This window comes from Sphaeramia orbicularis, chromosome 12, assembly GCF_902148855.1.
Source record: "Sphaeramia orbicularis chromosome 12, fSphaOr1.1, whole genome shotgun sequence".
In the NCBI taxonomy this organism is placed as follows: domain Eukaryota; kingdom Metazoa; phylum Chordata; class Actinopteri; order Kurtiformes; family Apogonidae; genus Sphaeramia; species Sphaeramia orbicularis.
In genome coordinates this window covers 2,741,300-2,757,027 of record NC_043968.1, presented here as the reverse complement: position 1 = coordinate 2,757,027, position 15,728 = coordinate 2,741,300, and the positions used below count along the sequence as shown (strand labels likewise).

The window sequence follows — 15,728 nt, the reverse complement described above, 5'->3', positions numbered from 1 at the left end:
GGACCACCAAGTCCAGCAGGTCCACTCATGATCACTGGGACCAGCTGAGTCCACCAGGATAAAGCATGTCCACGAGGATCCAACCAAGTCCACCACGACCATGAGGGACCACCTGAGTCCACCAGGACCAACCAAGTCCATCAGGCCATCCAAGTCCACCAGGTCCAATTGTGACCACTGAGACCAGCTGAGTCCACCAGGTTAAAGCGAGTCCCTGAGGATCCAACCAAGTCCACCAGGACCATGAGGGACCACCTGAGTCCACCAGGACCAACCAAGTCCACCAGACCATCCAAGTCCACCAGGTGCAACTGAGCACACTGGGACCAACCGAGTCTACGGGCACCACCTGAGTCTAACCTGACCAAACAGAGTCCACCAAGACCAAGTCCACCGTGTCCAACCAAGTCTAACCTGACCAACAGAGTCCACTGGGACCAACAGAGTCCACCAAGACCAAGTCCACCGTGTCCAACCAAGTCTAACCTGACCAACAGAGTCCACTGGGACCAACAGAGTCCACGAAGACCAAGTCCACCGTGTCCAACCAAGTCTAACCTGACCAACAGAGTCCACTGAGACCAACTGAGTCCACTAAGTCCAACAGAGTCCACCAGGACCAACTGAGTCCACTCAGAACAGGAGTAGAACCACCAGGATGTTCATCAGTGAAATGAGTCATTTTGTTCAGAATTCTTCTGAGATAACGATAAAAATGTCAAAAAAAAATCTGCACAAACATGGACTTACAGGTCAATTATGTGGAAGGTTCTAGTTCGATGTCAGTTTATTTGGATGCATGACTTACTTTACTTTTTAAGGATAAGAACTTTTGAGTGAAAAAAGTCAATTCTGTAATGAACATGTTTCCATCTACGAATTGTACTTGAACATAACATGAACAAATATGAACCTGAAAATTCGTTAGTAAAATAAATACAGTGTTAACAATATTACGCCTTAGTTTATCATTTATGCATGTGAATCACAACTTAGAGATCACAGTGGATCTACAAATACACACAACATTAAATAACAGGCAGAATATTATTAAAAGTCCACATACTTCTCTTAAGACATTTAAGATATTCACATTTTTTGTAAAAATCTAGTCTGTAAATGTCAACCTTTTTGTGTAATTTCCCTTTTTTTCCACTAAAACAAAGACACAAATGTACAGTTTTCATTATTTATAGGTTATTATGATAGTATTTTACTGGTCGGATCCACTTTAGACTGAGATAACCTAAAATGATTTGAACATCCTTGATTATTAATATCATCAGTGTAATTTTTCACAAATTCATCCCAGGGCCGGATTGGACCCTTTGGTGGGCCAGATTTGGCCCCACGGCCGCATGTTTGACACCTGTGATCTAGAGCGTAAGAACAAATAAGACCAGACCAGTAAAATATTATCATAATAACGTATAAACAATGAAAACTGCAAATTTTCCTCTTTGTTTTAGTGTAAAAAAAAAAAAAAAAAAAAGCACAAAAATGTTTACATTTACAGGCCAGGTTTTTGAAAAAAGTGTGAATAACCTGAACAAATATAAACTACCTGAAATGTCTTAAGAGGAGTATGTGCATTTGTTGCAATATTCTGCCTGTTATTAAATGTTTGGTGTATTTGTAGATCTACTGTGATCTGTACGCTGTGATGCACATGTAGAAATGTTCAACTAAGGCATAATATTGTTAATATTGCACTTATTTTTCTTAAGAATTTTCAGGTTGTTCATATTTGTCCAAGTTATATTCAATTACAGTTCGTAGGTGTAAACATTTTCATTATGGAATTTGACTTTTTTCACTCAAACACACAGAAAAAACTTTGGCATTGACATGATTTCTAAGTTCTTATCCTGTCCTATCTTATTTCTAAGTTCTTATAAAAAAGTGTTTTTTTCAAGTTGTCTAGGTTTTTTTTCAACTGAATTAGGACCATTTTGCACCGCTAAATCCAAAAATGACATCTGTTTTTCTCAATCAGGTCAGGTTTTGTTGCTAATTCCATTTTGAAAAATTTGATCTTCTCACAAAATTGATTACATTTTTGTGACTTTATCAGTTGATTACCTCCGCCAAGGAGGTTATGTTTTTGCCAGGGTTTGTTGTTTGTCTGTCCGTTAGTGTGCAACATAACTCAAAAAGTTATGGACAGATTTGGATGAAATTTTCAGGGTTTGTTGGAAATGGGATAAGGAAGAAATGATTACATTTTGGTGGTGATCGGGGGTGGGGGGGCCCACGGGGGGGGCCACTGATCAGCCTTGGCGGAGGTCTGCGCTCTCCGAGTGCTTCTAGTTTTTTATATAATTCTCACCCAAAATAGGTTTTAAGAGAAAAAAAATCATTTTCTAACAGGATTCCTGTTAGGTACAATGGTGTATTCACCGCAGATGTAGCAGAATACATCAGGCTTATTTTTGCAAGATCTTCTAGTCGAAGCCATTTCATTCACCTGTAATATTAAAAAAAAACATTAATCATAAATTGGCAAAAGTAAAATCTTCAGAACTCGTTTATTGCAAGAAATATGAAAGAATTTTGTATCATATGATGTGAAAATGCCCATAAATGTAAGCAAAAATGTTAAAAAGCCAATATGTAGCATAGTTCAGAAAGTTGACCTGATTGAGCAAAATTAATGTGATTTTTGGATTCAGCACACCAAAATGATCCTAAATCAGCTCAAAAAACTTCAACAATAAATTTGTTGTTGACCGGTGTTATTTCCATGACTTCACTGGTCTGGCCCACTTCAGATCACATTAGGCTGTATTTGGCCCCTGAACTAAAATGAGTTTGACATGTTCTGTTCTAGAGCATAAGAACAAACAATAAGACGTTTCTTTAAGCATCAAATCTGTAAGAATCGGAACGAAAAACGGATTCAGCTTCACCAGAACATGAGAAAACCCTTGTACAGACCAATAAACTGACACACTTATTAGTAACCTGCCGTCACTGCTCCTGTCAATCAGGCCTCGACAGCCTCAGGGCCTGGTCTTATTGGTGGGGGTGGTGGGAGGGTCTCCACAGGGCGACTGGGGGAAGGCCAGTGCGTGAACCCCGGGTTAACAGAGCCTGAGGTGGAGACTCTGGAGGACACCAGAAACCGAATATGGGAGATTTTCTGTCTGGGATGCGACGCTGTTTTTTTTTTTTTTTTTCATTCGCTGTCAGGAGGCTTCGTGCTCCTGTAATAAATCGGAAGGGAAACCTCAGATAAGAAAGCCTCCCATCGGCCTTGGTTATTGATCGTTTCTGAACCCCCCCCCCCCCCCCCCCCCCGCGCAGGAAATCACATCCAGTCGCTTTTTCTTTGATGCCTGGTTGAGATCTGACGCTTCCTCTGGGTGGAAACGCCGGTTCTGACCCCGCCCCCCGAGACTCCACGCCCACGCCGTAGCCCCCCGGCCTCTCACCACATGATAGTTCCCCCCCGTAACCCCCACGTCAGATGCATTAAACTGTTGGAAGTTGTGCTCTAGTCACCTGTTTTTCACTGACATTTCTAAACCACGTCACGTACACGTCGACACCATCTCATTTATTAATAATAATAATAATAATACATCATACTTCTATGGCGGTTTTTTGGACACTCAGAGACATTTAAATCCATCTGCACATTCATTCAAACCATCAAAACTTGAAAACGTTGGCTTGGTTTTTACCGAAGCTGCACAACGTAAACATGACTACCATGCATTTGTGCAAACCTTAAAGCTTCCATTTAGACCGAATGTTAATTTGACTGTTTCTTTTGCTGTCGTCTGGTTTAAGGCTGATGCATTGCTTCCAAATTAAACTGTTTTTAACATGTGTTCCGCTCTTACATTTATGACATTACAGCCTGTGTACGGCGGCAAACTTGTTTATTCCATTTGTTCAAACTTCATTTCATTTGTGTTTTGGAAAATGTAGCAAAAGAAAAATATACGACGACATCCATTTGACGAATACGCTCTTACAAGTGTATTACACTGCAAAAAATCTAAATCTGACCAAGTGTATTTTTCTCATTTCTAGTCCAAATATCTCATCACACCTAAAATAAGACAGAATCACCTAAAAAGTAACTTTTCAGTGAGATATAAGAACTTAATTTTAGATAATAGATCTGGAAAATGTTATTTCAACAAATCTCATCAAGATAATTTTCAGAGTGCAGACCGCCCGCCAAGGCCTCCACCAACACCCCCCCCCCCCCCCCCCCACCCCCGATCGCCACCAAAATTCTAGCATTTGTTCTTTGTGTCAGTATCAACATTTCCTGAAAATTTCATCCAAATCCTTCCATAACTTTTTTGACTTATCTTGCTAACAGACAAACAAACCCCGATGACAACATAATGGTGGAGGTACAACTATCAGATACGTATCAGATTTAGGACCACATATGAAAGTGGCCTGGGTCGGATTTGTGCTGTTCAAACTGTCTTTAACAGATTAGATACAGGTCACATATGGGCAAAAAAAAAAAAAAATCTGATTTGGACCACATTTACCTGCAGTCTGAACAGAGCTTAAGTTACTGGTGATAAAGGTTCCTGTGAATCCGGTGGAAAAGGGGCTAAATATTGATCATGTCTGTTTCCTCTGTGCAGGAAATCACCTCCAGTCATTTCTGTGAAGCCTGATTGACACTTCCTCAGGGTGAAAACCCCAGTTCTGGCCTCACCCTGGGACCACCGTGGCCCTGCATTGGACCCCGGAGCCTGATCCTGTTCCCACATCACCTCAAGCCTCTGGCCTCTTTTACCAAAAGCATCTCTCACCTCTTATGACTGTGTTATTTATTTATTTATTAACCTTTTTTTTTAACCGGGCAAGACTCGTTGAGGTTAAAAACCTCTTTTTGCTAGAGTGTCCTGGCCGACACAGCAAAAGTTGCTGAATGTGAGGGGTGAGTCATCTATTAAAATACACAGACATCTGTACTGACATACTCCGTCAATTTAATGGCTGTGAGAAGTGGTGATTAACGGAAGGTCCAGTAGCTTTGGCTTCGCTTTTGAAAATATAAATTTTGTTTTGGATGAATTAAAACGCAATTTTTACCTCCTAAGACCCAGGAAATGTCAGCAAAGTACAAGCTTTTTTAATTTTTTTTTTTTAAATTAAATAAGTGCCTATATTGGAAACATCATGATGCAACAGTTTTTTTCAAATGCAGTTTTTAAAATTTTATGGAATGTCCTTTGTGGTGGACAGTTGTCTTTTCTTTTTTTTGTATAAAGTTGTGAAACTCTTGTCCACAAAAGTGGACAGAAAACTAGTAGCTGGGTCTTAGAAGGTTAAACCATAAAATCTTGATTGAACAACATTAAAAGCATCTTGGACCTGAGGCGTGAATGACTGTGTCATCTGCATAAAAGTGAAAATTAGCATTGTTTTGAGTCATATTGTTGAAAATAAATAGGCGAGGTCCAAGGACTGACCCCTGTGGTACGCCCTTTGTAACTGTGAGTAAGTCGGAGGTCAGTTCCTTAACTTATACACACTGATTTGAAAGTCCAATGCTAATTAATCTCTGTTTTCATAGTAGATCCTGTGTTATAACCCCCCCCCCCCCAATAACCCCACCTCTGATAACATATGCTGCCCCACTACATCCACCTCTCCGTCTCCTCCTTCCCTCTGTCTGTCTGTCTGTCTGCTAAACGTCGGCTACAGGCCGCTGAGTACGATCAGAACAATAGCTGCCTTTCAGGCGCTCGGTGGCGGCTCTTGGGGGCGGGAAGAGGGGGGGTGTGGTGGAGTGGGGTGGGGTGGGTTCTGTGGTCCTGAGACCCGGTCAATATTTGGACGCGGTTGCCTTTTCTTGTGTCCGTTTTGAATCCAAGCGGAACCGAGCTGCAGGGAGTCGGGGGTGTGGGGGGGGTAAACACTGGGAACAATGTGAAAAGGGGCAACTCACAATGCAACTGGGAAACTATCACAACATCAGCTGGAGAAAAATGGAGCATTGTTTCTTTAAGTGCAGATTAAAACGAGAGCCGTGTAAGAAAAGCAAACAGCGGAGGTCATTCTGCTAAAAGGAGATCTGTGTGGAAGTGTCTGTTCAAGGAGCTTTCACTGGTTTTCAAGTGTTACTTCCTGTGGAAAATAAATCAGAGGTCGGGTCTTTAACCCTTAAAGACCCAAACCATCTACTGATCTAAACTGTTTAAAACCTGTTGATCCACTAATCCTATCAACACATGTCAATAATTGGTGTAAAATACAGTTATTCATCTTTTCATGGTGATCAGATATGACCCATGTGGACGTTCAGAGGCTCCGTAGTTACCATGGTAACATCGTCATCTTCTACAGCGTTGATTCACCAGTAAAACCCATGGAGTTGGATCGACGACAGTGGATGGACACACTGGGTTTATGTTCAGAACAAAATGAACAAAAGAAGGAACTAAATGAACCAGAATTCGCAAAATAATGAATCAAAATGAAGAAAATAAGGAACGAAAATGAACAAAAATGAGCAAAATAAAAAACTACATGAACAAAAAATGTAAGTAATGAACAAAAATGCACAAAATAATGAACAACAATAAGCAAAATAAGAAACTATATGAAGAAAAATGTGAGTAATGAACAAAAAAATGAACAGAAAAAAATAAGGAAAAACATTTACAACAAAACCCATTACATTACAGTAAAACCTATGCAGTTGAATCAATGCCAGTGAATGGACACATGAGAAATTTTGTTGAAAACTGACTGATCTCAATAAATGGCGCTGTATGTCATACCAGTTCTTACGGCATTTGGCGTGCTATACCTACGCATTTTCAATCTTTCACATATTAGTCGGTTCCATTTGATCACATGTTAATTTACACCAAGATTTCCAGTTCATGTAACCATAACCCTCACTGTCAGTGTCAGTGTCAGTATCTGACGCATCAATTCAGGTCATTTAGATCAGCGGGGCTAATAACAGCATTTACATACATGTGGAAAGCTTATAATGCATACAGATGACACACCAATTAAAAATGGAATGTATATTTACATGACTCATGATATCACACTGGTTGACAAAGTAACTTTTTCTCCGATTTTCTCTGTTTTTGATATAATAACCCTCAAATGTAATATCAGCGAGATGATTACAGTACACGATCAGTGAATTAAATGCAGGTAAATACTTGATTGTCACTGAAAAAAAATGCAAAATACAGAGGAAAATATTATAACAAGTGTTCAGAGAACACAAACCTCCGCCAAGCACCATGAACGGTGTGCATGTGTGGATCGACTATTTCTGTTTAAATTCAACAGTTTCCAGGTTGTTCCATACAGCAGAAAAAGTTGAATCTTGGTACCAGTCATGTGTATGTCAAATTAGATTCAATTCCAATCAATATTTGTTGAGTTGTAATGAAAAATATGTGATAAATGGGATTTTCAATGTTAAATGTAAATGTCCACAGAGTCCACATTCCACAGTGGATGTGGACAATTTTGTGCCAGATACAAGATATTGTTCTAAGCTACGGGTGGATCAAATTGGAGGCTAATCGGAGTCGTTTTGAATTTTTTATGATTTTTCGAAAATTGCTCAATGATGAGAGATAGGAAAATTGCAGATGCTGTGACCTTGCTGTGACCTTGAACTTTGTCCTACTTGGCCCAAATTGAATGGGTTGGTCCCAGGGCCTAGGCCTATCTGTGGGGAAGATTTGGGAAAGATGGGTGGAACAGTTTTCCCGTAAAGTTGCTAACAACAAACAAACACACAAAGCAAAGTGATTACACTACCTCCTGGCGGAGGTAAAAATGGAGTGTATATTTACATGAGTCATGATATCACGCTGGTTGAAAAAATAACTTTTTCTCCAATTTTCTCTGTGTTTGATATAATAACCCTCAAATGTAATATCAGCAAGATGATTAAAGTACATGATCAGTCACTTAAATATAGGTAAATACTTGATTGTCACTGAAAAAATGCAAAATACAGAGGAAAATATTATAATAAAAGGTGATAAATCACTTAAGAAAGGTTAAATAGAAAGAAAAATTCCTTTGGAAACTGCCACAAAAGTAGCACTGAGTCTTTACGTGTAAAAGTAACAACACTGGTACTGAACAGCGACCAGGCGTCTTCGATTGTCTCCTGCACAAATATGTTGCATTCTGCCGTGGAAAGCTTCAGCCGAGCATTATCAGGGATTAAAGGGAACCCCTGGGGTGACGGTGCTTTCACAGGACGCAGGAATCCCCAGCTCCTCTCCTCTCTCTCCCCCAGCTGTCAGGTCGTTAGTCCCCGCCCAATGGGGTTCTTTGATGACGAGGGATATCGGTTTCCATGGCGTCGGGGACACAAACAGCTTGGAAGATTAAGGGCGGCCCCGGGCCCTGATTGTGCGCTGATCCCACCTATCAGCAACAAATAAACACCTAGGGCCGCGGCGACGCCTGCGATCGGACCATATGGACCCGGGTGGGTTTTAATGAAGCGGCTAAATAGCTGGTGAGCTGGGAATTCGCTAATAGCTCCTTGTCAGAGCAGCAGTAAATACTCGTACACTTTATTCCATCGTTTGGTTACCGACACAGACGGCGAAGCTGACGAGGAACATCTGTGACTCATTTTTCTTACATGAGCCTTTTGGTTACGAAACACTACAGTTTCCACGCTTCCAGGGTTTGATTTTGTGCTTTTATTTTTGAGCCGTTTTGTCCCATGCCACTTTTTTTTTAATGACGCACACTCGACTAATCACTTCATTAATGTTTAATAAATCAGGGCTATGATTTATTTAATCTAATGTGTCATACTTGTATGTGTACATAAGTATAGTAAGCCATTAATAAATTATTTTCCTGCTTCTCTAATCCATCCAATCTGCTGCTGCCAGCGTCGGCAAGTGGTTAATAAATACGTTTTAATCTGCGGATAAAGGGTCAGGTGGACGTTTTTCCTGTTCACAATATGACAACATTAATCCTTACTAAGTTATAAGTTATATTTGCTATAATATCTGCAATAATTAGCTGTTTTTGACCCACTTCTATCACTACAACACTTACATTCCTACATGGATTGTCTGATTATTTAATACTTTTTCTACATTTTCTGATAATTGATGTGAAACATCTGCTACAGTTAAATTTTAGGTCAAGTTTTCTTACAATAATCATATGTTTTCTGTAAACAAAATTTCAGACACTATGCCAAAATACATCGTTAATCTTATAGAATAATGGTCTCTTTCATTAATGTTGGCCAAAATTGTGATATTTACATAACTTTACTCTCCTAATACTGCTGATTCATTTCATGCAAATGTCACAATTTGACCAAAAATATGACTTAAGTCATTATGCTATGAGGCTAACGATATATCGTCAATGTCAGGTGGAAAACTCTTGCTGATTTTTCAGGAAACTGGAAAAACAACGTGTACTCAAAATATACGAATGGCATTAAGAGACGTAGTCACAAGCCATTTTCAACCCTTTTCATTGGTCTAATATTTCTAAAATCATCAAGCCAACGTAAAAACTGACCAATAGAATCGTTTCATGGCAAAAAACAAAAAAAAGGACCTAAAATAGACTTGAGAGGTTTCTGTCCGACAGCGACAATACATGATTAAAGTTGTGTTTGACACTGTAATATATGGATCTCACTGAAAATAATGCAATTGGACATATTTAAATCTTACTTTAGAGAAATAATCCCATTCAATTTTAGAATAATTCAAGTATATAAGGGTTAACGATTGTGTTATTTCTGACAATAAAGCACTTCAGTATGATTTATTGATATTTATATGTGATCCCTTTTGACAAACTGTTAAAAATCATTCTGATAAAACATTATTCTTCGATTCAGGAAACTATTACGCATCTACAACAATAACAAAAAACAAACAAACAAACAAACAAAAAATAAGGAAACCCAGACGAGTTAAGATTGACAGTAGTTTCAACGGATCCAAAGACGAGCGATGTGAGATTTTCAGAATCTGCATAGCAACAACATCATCCCCCACCAAACGCACAAACCGCCGGTGAATCAAGCGAGGCTGTGGAGCTCGTACTACGCAACAGAAAAAAAAAAAAAAAAAAAAAAAAAAAAAAAACCTCATCAAAGATCAGAGACATGAAGACTTTTCTGCACTTTTTGAAGAATTTGTTCTCAAAGCTCTGACGCCGGAGCTTCATTTAATGTCATTAAAGGCTTTAAAGGACTTCTGAGTGAGACATTAGATGTATTTCAACGTGACCTTCTCCAGATGAAGGATCACACTCTTCCTTTTCTCTCCTTACAGACGTCTCGCTGCTGATTTATTAGCATTTACTGGGCCGTTAGTTTAACCTAATGCCATTTGACAAAGTCTTAAAGAGGATTGTGATCTATCAAGCATTGTTAAAGATTTATTCGCCCTTAGTTACAACTTACGCTTCGATCGTTGTGAGAGACTGAAACGACTTTTTGCGACCGTGTGAGATTTACAGAATCTGCATAGCAACAACAACAGGAACACCCCCAAAGGAGACGGCGAAGAGCAGGGGGGTCAAAGTCGTTTTAGTTCAGGTTCCACATTCACATTCCCAATATGATCTAAAGTGGACCGGACCAGTAAAATAATAACGGTGGAAAAATTTAATTACATCGTGAAAACGTTAACTATCCTTTAAAAAAATGTGAATAACATAAACAACCTGGAATTTCTTAAGAAAAGCAAGTGGAATTTTAACAATATTACGCCTCAATTTTATCATTTACACACGTACAGTACAACATATATATCTATAAATGCACAAAACGTTTAATAACAGGCATAATATCGTTAAAATTGCACTTAATTCTCTCAAGACATTTCAGGTTGTTCATATTTGTTCAGGTTATTCATATTTTTTGTGCAAGGATACTTAGTAAATGTACACATTTTTAAGTAATTTCACTTTTTTACATGAAAACAAAGAAGAAAAATTTGAAAGTGTCATTATTTATAAGTTATTATAATAGTAATAGTTTACTAGTCCAACCCACTTGAGACCAAATTAGGTCTGAATGTGGCGCCTGAACGAAAATGATTGATTGTTCATATCATCAGTGTAATTTTCACATTCATCCCACGGGCCGGTTTTGGCCCACGGGTCGTATGTTTGACCCCCCCCGATGTAGAGACTTTACATTAATGATAAAAACCAAAAGCAGCAACTAGGAGTCATGATATCAATTGTTGTGTGGATTTTCTTTCCTGACAGCGACTGTAGTTTCAATAAATTTCATTCAGTAGCGAAAACGAAGCAACTCCTGAACGTCCCAAACTACCCCCCAAACCCCCCACCACCACCACCACCCGGTCAAATCAGCATCGAACGCCGTTGCAGTAAGATGTTCCCCCCCGAGATGGAGATGCAAGCACGAAAAACATGGACACACGTTTATCTAAATTACAAAAAGGCCTGGTGTCCGACGCTCTGAAACAACAGAAAAGCATGAAAATGTCATCGCATTTCCATTTTTCACGACTCACTTCCCATTTCAATTCCAGAGCTCCTGTAGGGGATTTCATGAATGGCTGAGTATGGACCGCTGCTCCGGATGCCGTTTTTCCCCACTTTGGTCAAATATGCAGCGGAGGAGGCGGATGGGGGGGCTATTGGGCTGGGGGGGGGTGGGGAAGCTCATCTGGAACTTGGGGCTGTACCTCAGCAGGTTCCCAGGGCTCCAGCGCTCAGGATGGTTACATTAAGCAGCAGGGGTCCGGGTCCCGCCAAGCCCGGACCGAATACTGTTGGGTTCTGCTGCGGGTCAGGGGGGCCCAATGCTTTGAGTACCCCACCCCCACCACCCTCAGCCCCTCTTACATTATACAGCCGGGGTCAGGTTTAGATTAAAGTCATGAATGAGAAAAGGAGACAGTCATTTAGAGTTACTCATTTATTTGTGGCGGGACAAAGCCCAGGCGGGGTGCCAGTGCCAGGGCCGGCACCAGGGGCCCCCGGGGGCCGTCACCGGGCCCCTCGGCCGGCGGTCCTGCCCCGGTTTTGACCCTGACAACGGTCCCCTCTGCGCTGCTTAACCCACGACTCGCCTGGTTACGACCAAGTGTGTGACCTCAGCATGTGTGGATCTGTCGCCACGCTGGGCCTTGGCCGCCGCTCAAACACCCCGTGTACCCCCGCATTGTCTGCCTCAGCGTGGGCCGGGGTGGGGGGGTGGGTGGAGGGGGGGGGCTTCTGGGAGAAGGGAAGAGGGGCAGAAGGAGGGGGGGGAGGGGGGCATGGCAACCAAGGAACCAGACTTGGGAACTTGGAACAGTTTCAGCGGCAAGAAACCAACCTTCCGACCTGCAGCCGGAGCGGGTTATCAGGTTTCCTTTTGAAGCCACCACAACATTTGCATCTGTATCATGAACATCCTGTCGGCTCAGCTGCTTTTTACCTCCACAACCCATGACATGTTTCGCCTCAGGGTCACCGTTACACACACCAACACCAGCCTTGTTGTGTGTTTAGACTTCCAAGCCCAGAAAACCTGATTTTTTCTTTTCCTCATAATTGATGTTATTATTATTCCTGTTTTGTTTTTTTCCTCCTGTCAAACCTGTAACGAACCAACACTTGAACCAACTGAACTAATGCTCATAATATCAGTAAGAGAAACACTGAGTCACAGAGGAGGAGCCCCCTCTCACCCAGGACGACATTTAGGAACAGAAATGTCATGTAAAGTGTCAAAACTGGGAAGATTTGTGTCAAACTGAAGCAAAAGCAACAAACAGAATAGGAGGAACTGAAGTCCATAAAAGCACCTGGAACAAACTTCATCAGCTCAGTACTGTGTATGTGAGCTCCTCTGACAGAAAACACTCAACTTACAACTAGAAAAGAAACAAATAATCGATTAATCATCAACTATTAAATTTATCGACAGCTGCTCTGATGAATAGAATCAGTTTGAGTTTTATTTTAGGGGGAAGAAAGTCCTAATTAAGTCCAAACTGTTTGTTAAACTGGCATATTTTCTGGTTTTTCTCCTCCTCTGTGATGTTAAACTGAATTTATCTGCACCAACAGCGTCATCATCAACGTTTTATGGGTCAAATCGACTGATCAACACAATAATCGACCATAAAGATAATCATAACTTGCAGCTTTTGGTTCTAAAATGTCTCCAAACTCCCAGTGTGAGTCACCTACTGATGAACTTATACCTAGAAAAGCAACAAATAATCGATTATTCATCAACGAATAAATTTATCAGCAGCTGCTCTGATGAATAGAATCAGTCTGAGTTTTATTTTAGCGGAAATAAAGTCCTAATTAAGTCCAAACTGTTTGTTAAAGTTGCATATTTTCTGGTTTCTTTTCTCCTCAATGATGTTAAATCGGAATTTATCTGCACCAACAGCCTCATCATCAACGTTTTATAGATCAAATTGATTGATCAACACAATAATCGACCGTAAAGATAATCATAACTTGCAGCTTTTGGTTCTAAAATGTCTCCAAACTCCCAGTGTGAGTCACTAACTGATGAACTTATAACTAGAAAAGCAACGAATAATCGATTAATCATCAAACACTAAAATTTATGGGCAACTCATGAATATAATCAGTTTGAGTTTTATTTTAGGGAATAAAGTCATAATTAAGTCCAAACTGTTTGTTAAAGTTGCATATTTTCTGCTTTCTTTCCTCTTCGATGACATTAAATTTGAATTTATCTGCACCAACAGCGTCATCATCAACATTTTATGGATCAAATCAATTGATCAACACAATAATCGACCATAAAGATAATCATAACTTGCAGCTTTTGGTTATAAAATGTCTCCAAACTCCCAGTGTGACTCATTTATTGATGAATTTTTAACTAGAAAAGCAACAAATAATCGATTAATCATCAACTATTAAATTTATCGACAGCTGCTGTGAGGAATAGAATCAGTTTGAGTTTTATTTTAGGGAATAAAGTCATAATTAAGTCCAAACTGTTTGTTAAAGTTGCATATTTTCTGGTTTCGTTCCTCTTCGATGACGTTAAACTGAATTTATCTGCACCAACAGCGTCATCATCAACGTTTTATGGGTCAAATCGACTGATCAACACAATAATCGACCATAAAGATAATCATAACTTGCAGCTTTTGGTTCTAAAATGTCTCCAAACTCCCAGTGTGAGTCACCTACTGATGAACTTAGAACTGGAAAAGCAACAAATAATTGATTAATCATCAACTATTAAATTTATTGACGGCTGCTCTGACAAATAGAATCAGTTTGAGTTTTATTTTAGGGGGAATAAAATCATAATTAAGTCCAAACTGTTTGTTAAAGTATCATATTTTCTGCTTTCTTTCCTCCTCTGTGATGTTAAACTGAATTTATCTGCACCAACAGCCTCATCATCAACGTTTTATGGATCAAATCGATTGATCAACACAATAATCGACCGTAAAGATAATCGTAACTTGCAGCTTTTGGTTCTAAAATGTCTCCAGACTCCCAGTGTGAGTCACTAACTGCTGTGTGTGTTAACTCCAGTGTGTTTCAGAGTGGAGGACACTCTTTCACCACTGAGTCGAACATGTGGAACTCGGGTTTCGCTGTTTCATTTTTGTCCGTGATCGTGGAACATTAGTGCGTAATAACGCGGACAGATGCGTAATAGCGGACGGTTTTTGCTTCAGTGTCCCAGTGTCTGCCTGGATTTCTGCTGCTTCATATTATTAACTACAGATGATTCTACTGTGGAGGATTATTAAAGCAAAAATCAGACAAACAACCCGCACATGAGACCAACAAATCTGACCAAACCGAAGCTGGAGGAAAGTTTATAAACGTAAAAAAAAACTAATGTAAAAGATTTTAACAGAAATGCATGAAGGCACTGGTTTGTTTTGGACTCATGTTTCGCCTCTTTAACTGATTTTACTCGTGTTTGTTAAGTGTTATTTGATCCGCGCACACACACCGGACCGTCGCTCCACTCCATGCCGGGTACAGTGCACTCTCACCCGGGCACCGTCCAGGCTGCAGCCCGGCGGTTTGGTGCGTTCCTGCGGGAACTTACTTGGGGTTGGTCCGGTTCCAGAAGACTGCGTAGCGGTCGGACACCACCTTGGACGCCGGGTCCTGTCCGTACACGCACATCCCTATGATGAGGATGAGGAAGATGAGCATTTCCACCTGCGGCATATTGGCCCTGCAACTCCGGGGAAAGCCAATCGATTAAAGTCCCTCCTGATGGAGAAGAGCCGGACTCCTGTGATCTCCTCTGGGAAGTCTTTATTCCCTCACGGTTTGACGGATCTGGATGTGGATTGTCAGTGGGATCAGCAGGACCCTGTTCGGTCACTCCAGTCGAACCGGACCTGGTGCACCAACTGTCGGACACAAACGCATCCAGGACGCGCAGCGCAGCCGAACACTTTCCTCCAAGTCCGCCTTTAATTTCCCAAGAGAAGCGTCAACAGTGGGTAAAAGGACGCGCAGGGGAATGTTCCACGGAGGAGGGGATATGTGTCCTCTGTGAATCACCGAGGAGACGCGGATGAGTCAAAGCGGCAGAAGAAGCAGCAGCGGCGGCGGCGCAGCTCCGCGTTCAGCCGCAGCTTCGGTCCGATCCGCGACAAACGCATCAACGACGCACGAAAGAAGGAAGGAATTAAGGACGGACGGACGGACGGAAGGAGAGCAGCTCAGTCCGCCGCGCGTCAAGGCTCCGTCCCCGGCCTCAA

At 40.9% G+C, this 15,728-nt stretch overlaps 1 protein-coding gene across 1 annotated transcript in view; it reads right to left on the bottom strand.

The window, feature by feature from the left end:
• Positions 1 to 15,386, bottom strand: part of LOC115430329 (ephrin-A5b-like) — a 320,517-nt gene extending 305,131 nt beyond the window's left edge. The window contains exon 1 of the mRNA XM_030150282.1: positions 15,062 to 15,386. Coding sequence (XP_030006142.1) covers positions 15,062 to 15,186 — 125 coding nt within the window. The 5' untranslated portion in view covers positions 15,187 to 15,386. The remainder of the gene's footprint in view (positions 1 to 15,061) is intronic.
• Positions 15,387 to 15,728: the final 342 nt, after the last annotated feature.